The 19141-nt window shown below is 45.7% G+C and overlaps 1 protein-coding gene across 5 annotated transcripts in view; it reads left to right on the forward strand.

Moving 5' to 3' along the window:
- LOC141258020 (G-protein coupled receptor 35-like) overlaps positions 1 to 18603 on the forward strand; it is a 42996-nt gene extending 24393 nt beyond the window's left edge. For all 5 annotated transcript variants that reach the window (XM_073673019.1, XM_073673017.1, XM_073673016.1 and 2 more), the window contains one exon: positions 15701 to 18603. In XM_073673019.1, the coding sequence (XP_073529120.1) occupies positions 15866 to 16786 (921 nt within the window). In that variant the 5' untranslated portion in view covers positions 15701 to 15865 and the 3' untranslated portion in view covers positions 16787 to 18603. The remainder of the gene's footprint in view (positions 1 to 15700) is intronic.
- Positions 18604 to 19141: the final 538 nt, after the last annotated feature.

Here is a 19141-nt window from a genome sequence, read left to right on the forward strand (position 1 = left end):
CCTCATCGAATGGACTTTGAGAATAGTAGTGAGGAGTCGTAGCGACACACCTCAGCCAGTGTGGTCATCACAAATCAACTGGAAGTTGAAACTAACTGTGGGGGGCCGTAACAGACCTCCACCCCTGCAGTTCTCAGAAGTAATGTACCACCACATACAGTGGGTACGGAAAGTATTCAGACCCCTTTAAATTTTTCACTTTGTTTCATTGCAGCCATTTGGTAAATCCTAAAAAGTTATATATTTTTTTCTCATTAAAGTACACTCTGCACCCCATCTTGGCTGAAAAAAAACAGAAATGTAGAAATTTTTGCAAATTTATTAAAAAAGAAAAACTGAAATATCACATGGTCATAAGTATTCAGACCCTTTGCTCAGACACTCATATTTAAGTCACATGCTGTCAATTTCCTTGTGATTCTCCTTAAAATGGTTCTACTCCTTTATTGGAGTCCAGCTGTGTTTAATTAAACTGATGGGACTTGATTTAGAAAAGCACACACCTGTCTATATAAGACCTCACAGTTCACAGTGCATGTCAGACCAAATGAGAATCATGAGCTCCAAGGAACTGCCCAAGGAGCTCAGAGACAGAATTGTGGCAAGGCACAGATATGGCCAAGGTTACAAAAGAATTTCTGCATTACTCAAGGTTCCTAAGAGCACAGTGGCCTCCATAATCCTTAAATGGAAGAAGTGTGGGACCACCAGAAATCTTCCTAGACCTGGCCGTCCACCCAAACTGAGCAATCATGGGAGAAGAGCCTTGGTGATAGATGTAAAGAAGAACCCCAAGATCACTGTGATGCAGCAGGGAGATGGGAGAAAGTTCCACAAAGTCAACTATCACTGCAGCCCTCCACCAGTCAGGCCTTTATGACAGAATGGCCCGACAGAAGCCTCTCCTTAGTGCAAGACATATGAAAGCCTGCATAGAGTTTGCTCAAAAACACATGAAGGACTCTCAGACTATGAGAGATAAGATTCTGATGAGAGGAAGATAGAATTATCACTAGTGTTGAGCCACCCCCGTAGTGTTCGAGTTCGGTTCGGTTCGTCGAACACCCGTGTGTTCGCCGAACTGTTCGTCGAACTGTTCGTCGAACACCTTCGAACACCGTTAAAACCAATGGCAGGCAAACAAAAACACATAGAAACACATAGAAAACACCTTCAAAGGTGTCCAAAAGCTGACAAACTGCTCAGAAGACACAACTAACACATGGAAAAGTGACAAGTACATATAGTCATGCGAAAAGAAAAGAGGTGGAGGAGTAAAAGGAGGGGGAGACACAGATATAGGCATGTCATGCCCTTCTAGAATCCAAAAAGTGAGAAGCCGAGACGGCCAGTCCGCTCCTGCCCGTGCCACCTCCGTGTCGCCAGGTTTGTGCCAGAGCCGCGGTGAACCCTGACGGCCAGCCCCCCTCTCCCAATACTGGTGCCTGTCCGCTGGTGGGTCGAGAGAGCCCCCCTGTGGTGGAGGCAGCTCTAAGCTTTTTAATTTAAATTGTCCCTCTAATTTGAATGAATACACTTTAAATCCATTTACAAGGATCTATTGGAGGGCAAGTCTCATGCCAGCAGCCGCGTAATTCCAGCTCCAGTAGCGTCCACTAAAGCTGCTGCAGTTAAAAAGCTTTTATAAGGATCGAGCTCGGCTGTCCACCGCAAGGCATCCTAGTGCCAGTCCCAGCCCCTATGCCTTGGGGTGCCTCCTGATGCTCTTCACTAAGTATCCCGTGGTCCCGAAGCATTTCCTTTGAAAAAATTAAGTGTCCAAACTACAGGTGGTGTAGCTTGCTTAACAGCCGGGATAATCCGCTGACTAGCAGACACTGCTACTAGGCACAAAGTATTTCCTGGGCTAGATGCAATTAAAAATTTGTAAGTAGATACTCTCGTTGGATGCTGAGAAAGCATTCCATAGAGTCTCCTGGCACGCCATATATGATTCTCTTAAAAAGCTTGGGGTAGGGGTCTAGGGGACCCTTTTATAGCCAAAATCACGGCCCTGTATCACAATACGTCACCTAGGCTGAAGATAAATGGAACTGTAGCACCGAGGGCTCGGTTGCTACAGACGTATTGCACCTCACCCAGAGGTGTGATATCTCACTCTCAGATAAGGATGGAGTGTGGATCAGGACCCGACACCTGCATGCATTACACCACATTGCCGTGGGGCAGGGCGACCAATATGCCCCTGAGATGGGCACGACAGTCCCTGTCCCTGGCTGGAGTGGGGGGAGGGAACACTGAGGAAGGGGAACCCTGCAGTGCAGGAGCAGGGAGGAAGCAGTTCCTGGGTGCATTGAGAAGGGAGTATAAAAGGTGGGCACCATCTTAGTTCAGTGCAGAGAAGTCTGAGCAGAAGTGGCAGGGAGCAGGGGCTCTGCATGAGCTCTGCTCCGGAGGCGGGCCTAGTAACAGAGGCCCAGGCCTGCAAGAGGGAGAAGGAAGGAAGAGGAGCGGAGAAGGCTCCAGGAACGAGGAATGAAGGGATCCCAGGGGTGCGGACGGGCGAGTCGCCACCGCACGCCCGAATCCACCTGCGTGGAGGGGTCAGGCCAAAGGGGGAGACCGGTCCCCGAACTAGTGGAGGCAGGAAACGACCCTCAGCTAGAAACCGGAGGCTCTGACATTTTATGTGGCGCAGCCCCTTGCTCCACCCGCTAGGAAGGCACCACATAGGGTCAGGGAAACTGGCGCCAAGTTTACCAAGAGGAGGCCCGAGGCAGCCGGACAGAAGTGTTGGTAAGAAAGGCCAGACAAAGGACACACAAAGGGGGTCCTGTGAAGCGCTCCAAAGTTATCTGGGAGTTGTCTGAGCCCCTCACCTGGTGAGCACAGTACGACGTGGGCAGCCGTTACCTGCAGACGTGGTCTGGATAATAAGAACTGTGAGTAAAGGCCCTGAACTGCATCACTGACTCCGTGTCGTTACTGCTGCTGCCCTGCACCATCACCCCCATCCTCCGCATACACTGCCCTGAGGCTATACTCCTCCCGTGGGGAGTTATGCTACGCTCTGCTGCACCCACAACACCAGCCTTAGCGGTCTGCCCTGTAGCGGCGGTTCACTCTGACCGCAATCCACGGGTGGCGTAGTCGGACATTTAAACATCAAAACCACATAAATAGTTCCGCCACTGGTTTGACCGCCCTGAGCCACGGAACCGGATCGCCGCCACGAAGACTACAACCACCAGCATCCACCAAAAAGGGTCCGGCTCCGGGTGTCCCAAGGCCCAAGGGGTGCGTCAGAACATTTTCATCACCTTTCACAATCACCAATGGGACAAGGCAGGGATGTCCTCTGTCCCCTCTCTTATACATCCTAGTGACGGAGCACCTGCTCTCATCAATTCGCCATAACCCCAATATTAGGTGGATTGAGGTGGGAGGCACCGAGTACAAGTGCTCTCTATTTGCTGATGATGTCCTAGTATATATCACTCAATCACATATATCCATCCCTGCTGTTATGGCTGAAATAGATCACTTTGTTACATGGTAAAATTTTAAAATCAATGCAGCGAAGTCTGAGGCCCTCGATGTCTCCCTCCCTAAATCCATATAGGATTCCATCCAGTCCAACTTTCCCTTTGCCTGGCCCTCACAGGGTATCAAATACTTAGGAATTCCTATTCATAGAGACCTCTCCCATCTATGTTATCTTAATTTTGGGCCCTTTATTGAACAATTCCATACAGACCACGGTTGGCAAGTTAGAACTGTAAGATTCACTACGTGAACCACTGGTGTTTTGTGGAAAAGCACATGTACACCGCGTTCCAAATTATTATGCAAAAAGTGTTTAGGAGTGATAAGGGAAGAATTTGTTTGTTTGTCAGTTAAACTCATTGATGGTGATGTGTGTCAGGGCTCTTTATATCACTGTAAGCAATTGCAGACACCTGTGCTAATTAGTTTGGCAGGTGTGTCCAATGAAAGGCAAGACTACTTAAGAAGGCTCTCTCACATTATTAAGCAGCCTACATTTTCTGCCAAAATGGGAAAGAAAAAGTATGTGTCGGCTGCTGAGAAGCAACAAATTGTGGAGTGTTTAGGTCAAGGCATGACTACAATCAACATTGTGCGATGATCAGGATGAAGTGTCTTGGCAATCAAGAAGTATGTAGCTGATTCACAGTACACACGTGTGCGTGCTGATAAGGGCAAATTGAGGACTCTTTCCTACAGGCAATTACGTCAGGTTGAAAGAGCAGCGGCAAAAAAGCCTTGTCATAGCAGCAGACAAGTTTTTGAAGCTGCTTGTGCCTCCAACGTCCCCCGAACAACAAGATGCAGGGTCCTTCAGAGGTTTGCAGCTGTGCATACGCCATCCTGTCGACCTCCTCTATCCACTTCACACAAGCAGAAACGGCTCCAGTGGGCCAAACATTACATGAAGACTGATTTCAAAACTGTTTTGTTCACGGATGAGTGCCGTGCAGCGCTCGATGGTCCAGATGAATGGAGTGGAGGATGGCTGGTTGATGGACACCCCACGCAAACACGGCTACAGCGCCAACAAGGAGGAGGTGGAGTAATGTTTTGGGCTGGAATCATGGGGAGAGAGATTGTCGGCCCCTTTAGGATCCCTGAAGGCGCTAAAGATGAACTCCATAATGTATGTGGATTTTCTCAAACAGCACTTCCTGCCATGGTTCAAGAAGAAGAACCGTGTATTTCACAGCAAGATCATTTTTCTGCATGATAATGCACCATCTCATGCTGCACATAAAACATCTGCATCTCTGGCTGATATGGGCATAAAAGGGGACAAACTTATGGTGTGACCCCCATGCTCCCCTGACCTCTACCCCATTCAGAACCTTTGGAGCATCATTAAAAGGAGTGTCTATGATGGCGGGAGGCAGTTCACATCTAAGCAACAGCTCTGGGAGGGTATTCTGTCCTCATGCAAAACAATTGAAGCAGAAACCATCCAAAACCTGACAAATTCAATGGACGAGAGAGTTCAGAAGCTCCTTTCGAACAAGGGGTCCTATGTGAAAATGTAACATCACCTAGAATAAAGTTTTGAGTTGAAAACTGTTTGATTTCAGTTTCTAACAACCTGCTAATGCTTATAATTTCAAAAATGACCATTTTTTTGGTCTTTATTAAAATGAAAAGGTTGATCGAAAAGTTTGGGGGATCTAAGAGTGTGGCAACCCAGTAGTCATGATTACTTCGAATTCTGACAATATGAGGGTCATGCTGCAGGTAGTGCAGCAAGAAGGCACTTATGTGTCTTGCGCATCTCGGAGCCCCAAAATTATTTTCCGGGCTAGATGCAGCTAAAAATTATTTTTAATTTTAAATCTGGTGAAGCTTATTATAGATGGCCTAATAGGATCAGTGCTGCACACTGCTACAAAGCCCAAATTATTTTCCAGTCAAGATACAGATAAACATGATTAGTAATTTGAAAGCTTAAAACGGTTGGTAGGGTGATTTTAACCAATCATCAAGCTTTTACTCTCCCCAGGATGACACAGGGGTAGAAAAGTCGTTTCGGATCCATGATTTGTTCATCTTTATGAACGTGAGTCTGTCTACATTATCAGTGGAGAGCCGCGTGCGCTTATCTGTCAGCACACCACCAGCAGCGCTGAACACACGTTCAGACAGAACGCTGGCTGCGGGGCATGACAAGATCTCCAAGGCGTAAGTGGCTAGCTCCGGCCATTTATCCAGATTGGAAGCCCAAAAAGAGCAAGGGTCCAGTGACACAGTCGTGGCTTCAATGTTTACTTGGAGATACTCCTGTACCATCGTCTCTAGGCGTTGACTATGTGTCAGACTTCTTGTCTCCTGTGGCCTTGCAAAGGATGGGCTAAAAAAGTGGTGAAATGATTCCGCAAAATTGATGTTACCAGCAGATACTGTGGTTCTGTTACGGTTTGAGTGCTGAACACTTGACGGTCCCACGGTTGGCAAGTTGGAACTGTGAGATTCACTACGTGCACCACTGGTATTTTGTGGAAAAGCACATGTAAGATTCTGCAACAGTCTCTGCTGATACTCCTGCATGCGTGCATCCCTTTCTATGGCAGGAATAATTTCTGCAAATTTACTTTTGTACCGGGGATCTAACAGTGTGGCAACCCAGTAGTCAGGATTATTTCTAATTCTCACAATTCGAGGGTCATGTTGCAGGTAGTGCAGCAAGAAGGCACTCATGTGTGTTGCGCATCCAGGAGCACCAAGTCCCTGTTGTGTTGGTGTCGAGGTAACAATCATGCTTCCTTCCTCTGTCCTCTCCCCCCAACCTCGCACAACAGAAATGTGATCAAGGTCTCCCTCATCTGATGAGTCTTCCATCAGTTCGTCTTCCACTTCTTCCTGGGCTCCTGCACCTTCCTCACTAGTTTGGCTGCTACCATGCGCCCTGGTAAAATCATCTCCCCCACCCTCACATGCCTGCCGCCCTGGTGCTGCCGACCGTCTGGACCTTGCAGATGTTAGCCCTTCCGCATACAACTCCTCCTCCTCTACTTCCTCCACCTCCTCTTGTGCCACCACCTGACTCCGAATTCTGTTTAACATGTGCTCCAGCATGTAAATCACCGGAATAGTCATGCTGATAATGGCATCGTCAGCACTAAACATCTTCGTCGCCATTTCAAAACTGTGCAGAAGGGTGCATAGGTCCCTGATCTGAGACCACTCCTCCAGCGTGATTTGCCCCACCTCTGAATCTCGTTGGCCCAGGCTATACGTCAGAACGTATTGCACCAGGGCTTGTCGGTGCTGCCACCGTCGCTGCAACATGTGCAGAGTTGAATTCCACCGGGTAGGCACATCGCATTTTAGCCGGTGAAGTGGCAGGCCCAACGACTTCTGTAGAGATGTAAGTCGCTGAGCTGCGGGATGCGAACGGCGGAAGTGAGCACACAGCGACCGTGCCCTCTGCAGAAGGCCATCTAGTCTGGGATAGTGGGCTAAAAATTGCTGGACAACCAGGTTCAACACGTGAGCCATACAAGGCACGTGTGTGACATTGCCCCGGCGAAGGGCCGCACCCAGGTTTGCAGCATTGTCGCACACGGCCTTCCCTGGTTTCAGGTCCAGTGGAGACAACCATTCATGAAATTGGTTCTCCAGAGCTGACCACAACTCCTCAGCTGTGTGACTCACATTTCCCAGACATTTCAATGTAAAAACCGCCTGATGACGTTGAGCCCTACTGCCAGCATAGTAAGGAGGTGTGCAGGATCCCTTCTGCGCAGTTAGAAAGCTTGTGGCATGACCAGACAGGCTTTGGGTGCAGGTGGAAGACCGAGAGGAGGTTGAGGAGGCAGAAGCAGTGGAGGAAAAATGACATAAAGAGGATTGACGCACAACTCGTGGGGACGGCAAGACTTGGACAGCAGCCCCTTGTCCTGCTGTCACCATAGTTACCCAGTGCCCAGTCAGCGACATGTAACGCCCCTGTCCATGCCTACTCGTCCAAGTGTCTGTGGTGAAATGCACCCTGTCACACACAGAGTTTCTCAAAGAAGCGGTGATGTTGTGTGCGACATGCTGGTGGAGCGCAGGCACACCTTTCTTTGAGAAGTAGTGCCGACTGGGCATCTGGTACTGGGGCACTGCGACGGACATAAGGTCTCGAAAATCCTCTGTGTCCACCAGGCGGAAAGGCAGCATTTCTGTAGCCAAGAGCTTGCAGATGGTGAAATTCAACCTCTTAGCTTTCTCATGGCTAGGAGGAAATGGTCTTTTACTTGTCCACATCTGAGGGACCGAGGGCTGGCTATTGTGCTTAGACGGGGTTGATAAGGGTGTCCCCGGCAAACTGCCGGTCTGTGAGGAAGATGCAGGCGGACATGTTAGGTTGCCTTGATCCAAAGGTGGTGCTATCGATGTCGGACAGCGCTCAAGACCAGCTGGTGTTACCACCTCCAAAGAAAATGATGACCTGCCAATCACGCTGGCTGTTGCGGGTAAAGAGGTGGCAGGTCTGCGCCCCAAAACAGGTGTGACTGCTGTCCCCCCAGTCACAGAGGATGAAGAGGCCGCGGATGCACAAGATATGGCAGACGGTGGTTGGCCCGGCCGGCTAGACCGCATTGTAGCACACTGAGCTTCCCACTGCAACTTATGCTTCATGTCCATGTGCCGGTTCATGCATGAAGTACTCAAACTATGTATTTTTTGGCCTCTACTTAGCTTTTGCTGACAAATGTTACAGATAACACGAGTTGGGTCATCTTTATCGATCTGAAAAAATGCCCAGGCTATGCAAGGCTTAGCACCCATGCGACCTGAAGAGCCACCACGACTTGTGGTGAGAGGCAGAGTTGTGTTTGAGGATGCAGTTGTTGACGTGCTTCCAGTACTACGTCTCTGTCCAGGAAGGCGCAACCTGACCTCGTCGTCACTAGCATCTTCCTCCACCTCCTCTGCTGACCTCATCTCTTGGCTGACTGTGGGTTGACAGTAAGTGGGATCTCCGACCTCATCATCATCACCCTGTGCGTTATCACACCCGTCGTCCTCAGAGCCAACCTGTTCTTGCCCTGACAAAAAACTAAAGTTGTCGCTCCAATCAGGTATTTGAGTCTTATCATCGTCTTCCTCATTGTCTCCACCAACAGGAGTTACAGTTTGGGAATGAGGGTCTACATTATGGTCAGAACCTTCTGCGTCTGGTCCTGGATCCGACTCATAAAGATTCTGGGCATCAGTGCAGATCATTTCCTCGTCTGGATTCACAGAAGCGCTGGAGTCGACCTCTGATTCCCAGGCTATAGTATGAGTAAACAGCTCTGCAGACTCAACCATCTGTTCTACCTCATACTCAGACGGGCAGCTGGAGATTTGGGAGCTGTGAGGAAGCAAGTGCGATTTGGGTGACACCTTTGAGGACTGGAGTATTTGTGATGTTGAAGTTGATGTGGAGGAGAGCCCACTTAAAGGAGCACTTGATATCCGTTGAAGCACCTGCTGTTTTTGTGCCTCATCTGGAATTTGTAGCGATTGGCGTGGCCGTAAGAAAGGGATCTTATCACATTGTCCGCTAAAAGAAGTAGACATTTTAGTTTGGCTGGAAGATGGTCTTTCTTCTGCACCTACCCCACGGACACAACCTTTTTTCCCCTTCCCAACACGCCTATTCCCCTTTCCACCAGCAGCAGGCCTTTTTCCACTCATTTTGGTGGTTAACTAATTCACAACTCTGGAGTTGTTTGCACAAAAAAACAATGGATGGTAACCGAGCAGAGCTGAGTGGCCAAACTGTGGTATTAGGCCAAAACTATTGGCTGGGTTAGATGCAGAAAAAAATTATTTTTAATTTGCAACCTGATGGAGGTCAGTATAGATGGACTAATAGACCAAGTCCCACACACCGCTAGAAGCCCAAATATTTTTTCAGAGCTAGATGCAGAAAAAAATTATTTTTAATTTGCAACCTGATGGAGGTCAGTATAGATGGACTAATAGAACAAGTCCCACATGCTGCTAGAAGCCCAAATATTTTTTCAGAGATAAATGAAGAAAAAAATTATTTTTAATTTGCAACCTGATGGAGGTCAGTATAGATGGACTAATAGACCAAGTCCCACACACTGCTAGAAGCCCAAATATTTTTTCAGAGCTAGATGCAGAAAAAAATTATTTTTAATTTGCAACCTGATGGAGGTCAGTATAGATGGACTAATAGACCAAGTCCCACACACCGCTAGAAGCCCAAATATTTTTTCAGAGCTAGATGCAGAAAAAAATTATATTCAATTTGCAACCTGCTGGAGGTCAGTATAGAAGGACTAATAGAACAAGTCCCACACACTGCTAGAAGCCCAAATATTTTTTCAGAGCTAAATGAAGAAAAAAATTATTTTTAATTTGCAACCTGATGGAGGTCAGTATAGATGGACTAATAGACCAAGTCCCACACACTGCTAGAAGCCCAAATATTTTTTCAGAGCTAGATGCAGAAAAAAATTATATTCAGTTTGCAACCTTATGGAGGTCAGTATAGATGGACTAATAGAATGATGCTATGCCCAAAAGATTTTACTTCACTAGGTGCAGTAAAAAAATTGGTATTCTATACACAGGTGGTATATCTTGCAACACAGATAGGCTACTCCACTGACTAACACACTCTGCAATAGGCCAAAAAGGATTAGCTTTGCTAGATTCAGCCAAATGCTGTGAAAAAAACTTGCACAGCACTGGCACAGACCTGCCTGGCAAAAACTGATAGGAACTGATGTAACCTAGTCCTGAAAAGGACTCCAATTACAATTAGTCTTTACTCCCACAATCTATCTATTTAAGAGCACAGACCTGCCTGATAAAAGTCGTAGGAAATGCTGTAACCTAGTCCTTAAAAGGACTGCAATCACAACTATTCCCTACTCCCAAGCTATCTGTATATTTGTGCGAAAATTGGCTTGAAATTAACAAGGTATAGCGCACACAGCAACAGCGGTGCCGTCTAACACGCAGCTGCAGCAGTGAGAAAATGGTGGCGACGGGGAAAATGGCTTGGTCTTATAGGGCAAGGACATGTGACATACACTGCCAATCACACATGCCCTTGCTTGTGTGAAAAAAAGCACTTCGCTCCGTGTGTGCGCTGCTGATAGGCTGACAGATTGCACCTCCCCACTGCAAATGCGGGAAAGAGAAAAAAAATGGAGATCTTCATTGTTCCTGCAGAGATCCATCCCCTGCCCCTCACCCCGCCCCGCTGTACACTCAAACTGCGTATTAACATTAATTTTCATCATTACTGAGAAAAAATCCAGTTATGATTTTGGTGCACGAACAGTTATCGAACATAACCTCGAACAGCCGAATTTTTCTCAAATTGTTCGTGTTCGCCGACCGGCTCGAACACCGCCCAAAACAGCTCGAATTTGAGATTGGCGAACAGTTCGAGTAGAACAACGCTCATCTCTACTTATAATGCCAGCTGACATCATGCCCAGGTTAGTAATGGAGAGGCGTCTATAAGACACCCCCATTACTAACCCCATAGTCAAAGTTAAAAAAAACACAAACACCCAGAATAAAGTCCTTTAATTGAAATAAAGACACAATTCTTTATTGTTCTAAATTAAACCATACTTACCGTCACGCCCATTCCAGCTGAAGCCAACGATCTCCTGTAATAAAAATAAAATAATAAAGCAACCTCATCCTTACCTTTCCATGGTTCCCACGACAGCTTCAGCTCTGCTACATCGAGATGACAGGCTGGACCGCAGCAGAACGCTGCCATCCAGCCTGTCATCCCGCAGACACTGAGAAGAGCAGGCTTGCTTGCGCTCCACATTGTCTCTCTGTGACGGCATAAAGATGAGCCGAGGTCATGTCCAATGAACTCGGCTCACCTCATGTACGTCACTTACAGCGTGGGAAAATTCTCACGCTGAAGCGCTGAGTGCAGGAGAATTTTCCCACGCTGTCAGTGAGGTGCATGAGGTGAGCTGAGTTCATTGGACATGAGCTCACCTCATGCACGTCACTGACAGCGTGGGAGAATTCTCCTGCACTCAGCACTTCAGCGTGAGAATTTTCCCACGCTGTCAGTGACGTGCATGAGGTGAGCCGAGTTCATTGGACATGACCTCGGCTCATCTGGATGCCGTCACAGCGAGACACTGAGGAGCGCAAGCAAGCCTGTGCTTCTCAGTGTCTGCGGGATGACAGGCTGGATGGCAGCGTTCTGCTGCGGTCCAGCCTGTCATCTCGATGTAGCAGAGCTGAAGCTGTCGTGGGAACCATGGAAAGGTAAGGATGAGGTTGCTTTATTATTTTTCTTTTATTGCAGGAGATCGTTGGCTTCAGCTGGAATGGGCGTGATGGTAAGTATGGTTTAATTTAGAACAATAAAGAATTGTGTGTTTATTTCAATTAAAGGACTTTATTCTGGGTGTTGTGTTTTTTTTAAATACTTTACTAGAAATTCATGGCGGTCATGTCTAATACTGGCGTGACCCCATGAATTTTGGGCTTGGGGCCAGCTGATAATACCAAGCTGGCCCTAACCCCTTTATTACCCAGTGAGCCACCGCACCAGGGCCCTGGATGAGTTGGGTACAGCGCCAGAAGATGGCGCTTCTATGAACGCGCCATTTTCCGGGGTGGCTGCGGACTGCAATTTGCAGCGGGGGGGGGCCCAGAAAGCTTGGGCCTCCCTGCGCTGCAGATTCCAGCCCCCAGCTGCCTAGTTGTACCTGGCTGGACACAAAAATAGGGAGAAGCTTCACGTATTTTTTTTTTAATTATTTCATGAAATTCATGAAATAATTAAGAAAAAAAGGCCTTCCCTATATTGTTGTGTCCGGCCAGGTACAAATAGTCAGCTGGTGGTTGGGGGCAGCCCGTTCCTGCCTGCTGTACCTGGCTGGACACAAATATAGTGCGAAGCCCCACTTCAATTTTTTTAAATTATTTCAGGAAATTCATGAAATAATTAAAAAAAAATTGACGTGGGGCTACGCACTATATTTGTGTCCAGTCAGGTGCAGCAGGCAGGAACGGGCTGCCCCCAACCACCAGCTGCCTATTTGTACCTGGCCGGACACAACAATATAGGGAAGCCCTTTTTTTCTTATTTCATGAAATAATTTAAAGAAAATTGACGTGGGGCTTCGCCCTGTTTTTGTGTCCAGCCAGGTACAACTAGGCAGCTGGGGGCTGGAATCCGCAGCGCAGGGAGGCCCAAGCTTTCTGGGCCCCCCCCGCTGCAAATTGCAGTCCGCAGCCACCCCGGAAAATGGCGCGTTCATAGAAGCGCCATCTTCTGGCGCTGTACCCAACTCATCCAGGGCCCTGATGCGGTGGCTCACTGGGTAATAAAGGGGTTAGGGCCAGCTTGGCATTATCAGCTGGCCCTAAGCCCAAAATTCATGGGGTCACGCCAATATTAGACATGACCACCATGAATTTCTAGTAAAGTATTTAAAAAAAACACAACACCCAGAAAAAAGTCCTTTAATTGAAATAAACACACAATTCTTTATTGTTCTAAATTAAACCATACTTACCGTCACGCCCATTCCAGCTGAAGCCAACGATCTCCTGAAATAAAAGAAAAATAATAAAGCAACATCATCCTTACCTTTCCATGGTTCCCATGACAGCTTCAGCTCTGCTACATCGAGATGACAGGCTGGACCGCAGCAGAACGCTGCCATCCAGCCTGTCATCCCGCAGACACTGAGAAGCGCAGGCTTGCTTGAGCTCCACAGTGTCTCTCTGTGAGGGCATCCAGATGAGCCGAGTTAATGTCCAATGAACTCGGCTCACCTCATGCACGTCACTGACAGCGTGGGAAAATTCTCCTGCACTCAGCACTTCAGCGTGGGAGAATTCTCACACTGAAGCGCTGAGTGCAGGAGAATTCTCCCACGCTGTCAGTGACGTGCAGGAGGTGAGCTGAGTTCATTGGACATGAGCTCACCTTATGCACGTCACTGACAGCGTGGGAAAATTCTCCTGCACTCAGCGCTTCAGCGTGGGAGAATTCTCACACTGAAGCGCTGAGTGCAGGAGAATTCTCCCACGCTGTCAGTGACGTGCAGGAGGTGAGCTGAGTTCATTGGACATGAGCTCACCTTATGCACGTCACTGACAGCGTGGGAAAATTCTCCTGCACTCAGCGCTTCAGCGTGGGAGAATTCTCACGCTGAAGCGCTGAGTGCAGGAGAATTCTCCCACGCTGTCAGTGACGTGCAGGAGGTGAGCTGAGTTCATTGGACATGAGCTCACCTTATGCACGTCACTGACAGCGTGGGAGAATTCTCCTGCACTCAGCGCTTCAGCGTGAGAATTTTCCCACGCTGTCAGTGACGTGCATGAGGTGCGCCGAGTTCATTGGACATGAACTCGTCTCATCTTTATGCCGTCACAGCCAGACACTGCAGAGCGCAAGCATGCCTGCGCTTCTCAGTGTCTGCGGGATGACAGGCTGGATGGCAGCGTTCTGCTGCGGTCCAGCCTATCATCTCGATGTAGCAGAGCTGAAGCTGTCGTGGGAACCATGGAAAGGTAAGGATGATGTTGCTTTATTATTTTTCTTTTATTGCAGGAGATCGTTGGCTTCAGCTGGAATGGGCGTGATGGTAAGTAGAGTTTAATTTAGAACAATAAAGGATTGTGTCTTTATTTCAATTAAAGGACTTTATTCTGGGCGTTTGTGTTTTCTTTTAACTTTGACTATGGGGTTAGTAATGGGGGTGTCTTATAGACGCCTCTCCATTACTAACCTGGGCTTGATGTCAGCTGGCATTATAAGCTGACATCAACCCCAGCCCTATTACCCCCTGCCACCGCTACAGGGCAGCGTGGAAGAGCGAGGCTAAGTGCCAGAATTGGCGCATCCTATGAATGCGCCATTTCTGGGGCGGCTGACGGCTGGTGTTTCTAGCCTGGGAGGGGGCCAATATTCATGGCTCCCTTCCTGGGCTATTAATATCAGCCCCCAGCTGTCTGCCTAGCCTTTGCTAGCTATTAAATTAGGGGGGACCCCACGTCATTTTTTTGGGGGGGTCCCCCATTTTAATAGCTAGTAAAGGCTAGGTATTCAGCTGGGGGCTGATATTAGTAGCCTGGGAAGCTCCATGGGTATTACCCCCTTCCCAGGCTTCAAACATCTGCCCCAGCTGTCTGCTTAACCTCCGCTAGAGACTAAAATTAAGGGGAACCCCACGCCAATTTTTTTTAATAATAAATCCTTTATTTTAATACTAAATGACAAGTACAGTAACCAACACTATCACTGTACTTCATATATATGTGACTGACATGTTTCTATCTATCTAATCTATGTGTGATTCTCTATTCCTTCTATTCTAAATTGTCGGGTACAGATGCTGAATTGCCGGCCGGCTTTTTTAAAGAGACGGTGCATGAAAACACTATTATTTTTTTTTTATAAATCCTTTGCACTAAATGACAAGTACAGTAAGCAACACTGTCACAGTACTTCATATATATGTGACTGACATGTTTCTATCTATCTAATCTATGTGTGAAGCTCTATTCTTTCTGTTATAAATTGTCGGGTACCGCTGCTGAATTGCCGGCCGGCTTTCTTAAAGAGACGGTGCATGAAAACACTATTATATTTTTTAATAAATCCTTTACACTAAATGACAAGTACAGTAAGCAACACTGTCACTGTACTTCATATATATGTGACTGACATGTTTCTATCTATCTAATCTATGTGTGAGGCTCTATTCCTTCTTGTCTAAATTGTCGGGTACCGGTGTATGCCGCTGCTGAATTGCCGGCCGGCTTTTTTAAAGAAAGCGTCTTCTGAGCAGTTTGTCAGCTTTTGGACACCTTTGAAGGTTTTTTCTATGTGTTTCTATGTGTTTTTGTTTGCCTGCCATTGGTTTTAACGGTGTTCGACGGTGTTCTAAGGTGTTCGACGAACAGTTCCTCGAACATCCCGGTGTTCGACGAACCGAACCGAACCCGAACACTACGGGGGTGGCTCAACACTACTCATAAGTATGTTTTAACGCTATCATTTCACATGGATAAGGGCCTCATGTCTACAAATTGTATTTTGTAACGAGCCTTAATATGGTTGTGTACTGCATTGCTGGTTATCTTTTTTTTAAGCAAAAAATGTCTTTCTTGTAGTAATTTTTTTCAATATGTAATATCCAATCATTTTGATTAAATATCCTAATAAACACGTTGACTTATTTTTCAGAATAAAAACTGTTCTGGCAAAGATTTGCTTACAGCAAAATTGTGATAAAGAAAGATGTTCCTTCTTTTGACTTCAAGGTTAAAGTGAGGAAATTTGGTGACTATGGGACTTCTTTCACTATAAGAGCAACACTTACAAGCTGCCAGACTACATCTATGTTTACCAATGGAGGATAATAGAAGTTCAAATTACTGCTCCTTTACAAATCAAAGCTCAGCATTTCAGACTTTCAGCCTAATTACTTATATTCCACTATTTATCTTTGGCATTATGTGCAATGTTCTGGCCCTTTGGATTTTTTGTAGCAAAATACAAAAATGGACAGAAACAACTATTTTTATGGTTAATCTGATAGTTGCTGATATTTTGGTTGTTCTGACCATTCCATTCAGACTATATGCTACCTTAAACAAATGGCACCTTAGAAGTGAACTGTGTAAAACTGTACTATGCTTCTACTTTGTGAATATGTACATGAGCATTTTCACCATAACAGCTATCTCTTTTGACCGATACTTGGCAGTCAGGCACCCAATGAAATACAAGAGTTGGATGTCACCAATGAAGGCTTCTGTTATTTGCTGTATCTTCTGGATCATTTTATCCACACTTACTACAATCAGGGTTTTGGCAAGCAGTGATTACATAATTACCACATGTTTTCAGAAGGAAAATACTCATCCATTTAATTTTTCTCCAGTCTTTGTAATAGTTGGATTTGTTCTTCCTTTGCTAGTTATAACCTTTTGTTCTGGGAAGGTCCTCATGACTCTTAGGGTCAAAACACAACTGGATACTTATAGGCAGAGTTCTGTCAAGAAAGCTGTTAAGATAGTTATTGCCAACTTAGTGTGTTTTGTGATTTGCTTCTTGCCTATCCATGTGGGATACACGATCCGTTTTGTAGCAGATAGCCTCAAGACCTCTTGTTATATTCTTGAAAAAGTCAATGAATTTAATCATTACACAAACTTCATAGCAAGCTTAAATTGTGTTCTGGATTCTATTTGTTACTACTTTGCAGCCAGTGAAGTTTGGGATGTTCTCGCCAAACAAAAGTTTAAATTACTTCAATGCAAGTCTTGATGTGTGAGAGAACCCTTTAAACAATCCATTTATTTTACAGAACAGCTTGAAATGTAAAATACCATATGTAGTAAATTGACAGATGAATAAAGTTTCATGATCTTTGAGTGTTAAGGCTTATTTACACAAAGCATTTTTTGATGCATTTTTTTTCCTGCTTTTTTTGTGTAGGAAAAACATAGTGCCTGATTTATCAAGACCGGCAATTTCCTTAATCTTAATGAGGGGGCATGTTGGAGTTACATGCTCCGTATCCATTAAGAGGCGACTGGAGTAAGATTTTTGGCCTAAGAAACATCACAGCTAGTAATGAATTAAATTAAATGAGCTGTTGCCTCACTCCTCCACCATACCCCCATCCCACCCCAACTCCACCCATTTTGGTAGAGCTGGGAGAAACTGGGGTGAAAACACCAAAAGTCAAATATTTTGCAACTTTTCAAAGAAATTCTAGGATTCTGGTGAAATTGCTTTGATGAATCATGGCCATCGTGTTCTACAAAAAAAACAAAAAATTCAAAGACATTTTCAACATTTCATTTAGTAAATTAAGGGGAAATAAAAGAGGGAAAGAGGAGGAGATAAGAACATGTAATGAGTAAAAAGTAACTTTTATAACGTAAATTTAAAATGTGTATAAATGTTAAAATAGATATTGGCAATTAGAAAACAGTCTATCAATTAAACTTTACTAGGGAACATCACTGGAGTCCCCAATGAATTAATACTCTCAAAACATAATTAAGGATTCCACATGATTAGTAGGATAATCCAGTACTGTGGGGTAAATGTCATACCATAAATGTAACCCCAATGTAGCAGCACATTAATTATGCATTGATGGTATTAATTAATTGGAGATGTGGCACCCCTGCGGGGGTTTACCACAGGATCCATAGGTGCAGGGAGAGATGTACACTTGGGCACACACAACACCTTCCACCCCAGGTCTGAGGGGAGGAGTCAGTTTCCAGGGAGACAGCAAAGTGGCAGTTAGTCTAGAGACGGGTGAAGGAGGAGAGAGACACAGAGAGCTGTTGGCTGAGGACCAGTTAAGCCCTGAACTAGGAAACAGGTCTGTGTTGTGAAGCGCCCTAGAGAGAGGGACGGAGGCTAGAAGGAGAAAGAAAGAGATAAAACTATTATCCCTTTAGCTCACCCGGACACCGGAGTCCGAGATTGCTATTAATTCAGGAATAGCATAGAAAACCCGGACAGATCAGGAGGATCTGCTCCCCCTGAAGAAGAAGGGGAGACAGTTGCCAAACTTGACCAAATATAGGACCAGGGGCCCAGAAAGAGAATTGGTAGCCCCAAGGAAAGGTCCTCATTGTCAGTTGTGGAGAAGGACCCCAAAGAAAGTGAAGGTGGCAGGCTCAGCTTAAGGCAGGACTGACCCCAAACAACGCACACAGTGTTAGAGGAGGCCTCACAAATCTCCAGAGTGAATATCTCTACCTGCACCGAAAACCTGGTTACCCTCCTGAACTGTACCTGTTACCGGACATCAGTAAAAGAAAGGTACTGAAACAAAGACTTAATGTGTGTGTGTGCCTACTTTGACATTACTGCCTATAGTGTTCATACAAGCCGTATGCCGATCACCTCAGCAGCCATACACAGCGCTGGTAACAAATTTTACTAGTTACCACAGGAGGCGTCAGGACGCAATACTCCCATCATCCTGACCCCTATCCCTTTACTGACAGTCCAGGGCACGGAACCGGGAATCGACCAACCGTGATCCCCACAGAAGTAACCCATCCATCCCGGTATCCGAGTACCCCTACCCCTGTCGACCGACTCAGACTACAGTCATATTATCTAGTACCGTTTAATTGATAGACTGTATTCTGATTGCCAATATGTATTTTACCATTTATATACATTTTAAATTGATATAATAAAAGGTACTTCTTATTCAGTTCACATTCTCTTCTCCTACTCCTTTTTCCATTTCTCCCTCTTAATTTACTTCTTATATTAGTGTTGTACACTATGTAATCTATATATGTATACTGTCAATTTCTCAGAAATAAACTTCTTTATGTACTTCTTATAAATCTCATTCACACATTGCTTTTTTTTCCTGATATCTTCTTTATTCTATCAGAACTTTCACTGTACTTTTTTCCAAATGATATCAAAATGGCTTAGCACCAAAAAAGTGTAAACGAAAAATGCATTATAAATGTTACAAAAATGCATGTAATTTCCATGTCAAAAATGCATGTCATTTTTTTGGAGCTAGTGTAAACTAGGTTAAGAAAAGGGTTTTATAAAGTGGAAATACTGATGTTCTAGTCTGTGAGAAAGTAAACCACATTGATCTTGATCTAAATAATATTATTTTTT

This window comes from Phyllobates terribilis, unplaced genomic scaffold, assembly GCF_046119375.1.
Source record: "Phyllobates terribilis strain yellow unplaced genomic scaffold, ASM4611937v1 Scaffold_3__8_contigs__length_932513732, whole genome shotgun sequence".
Classification (NCBI taxonomy): Eukaryota; Metazoa; Chordata; class Amphibia; order Anura; family Dendrobatidae; genus Phyllobates; species Phyllobates terribilis.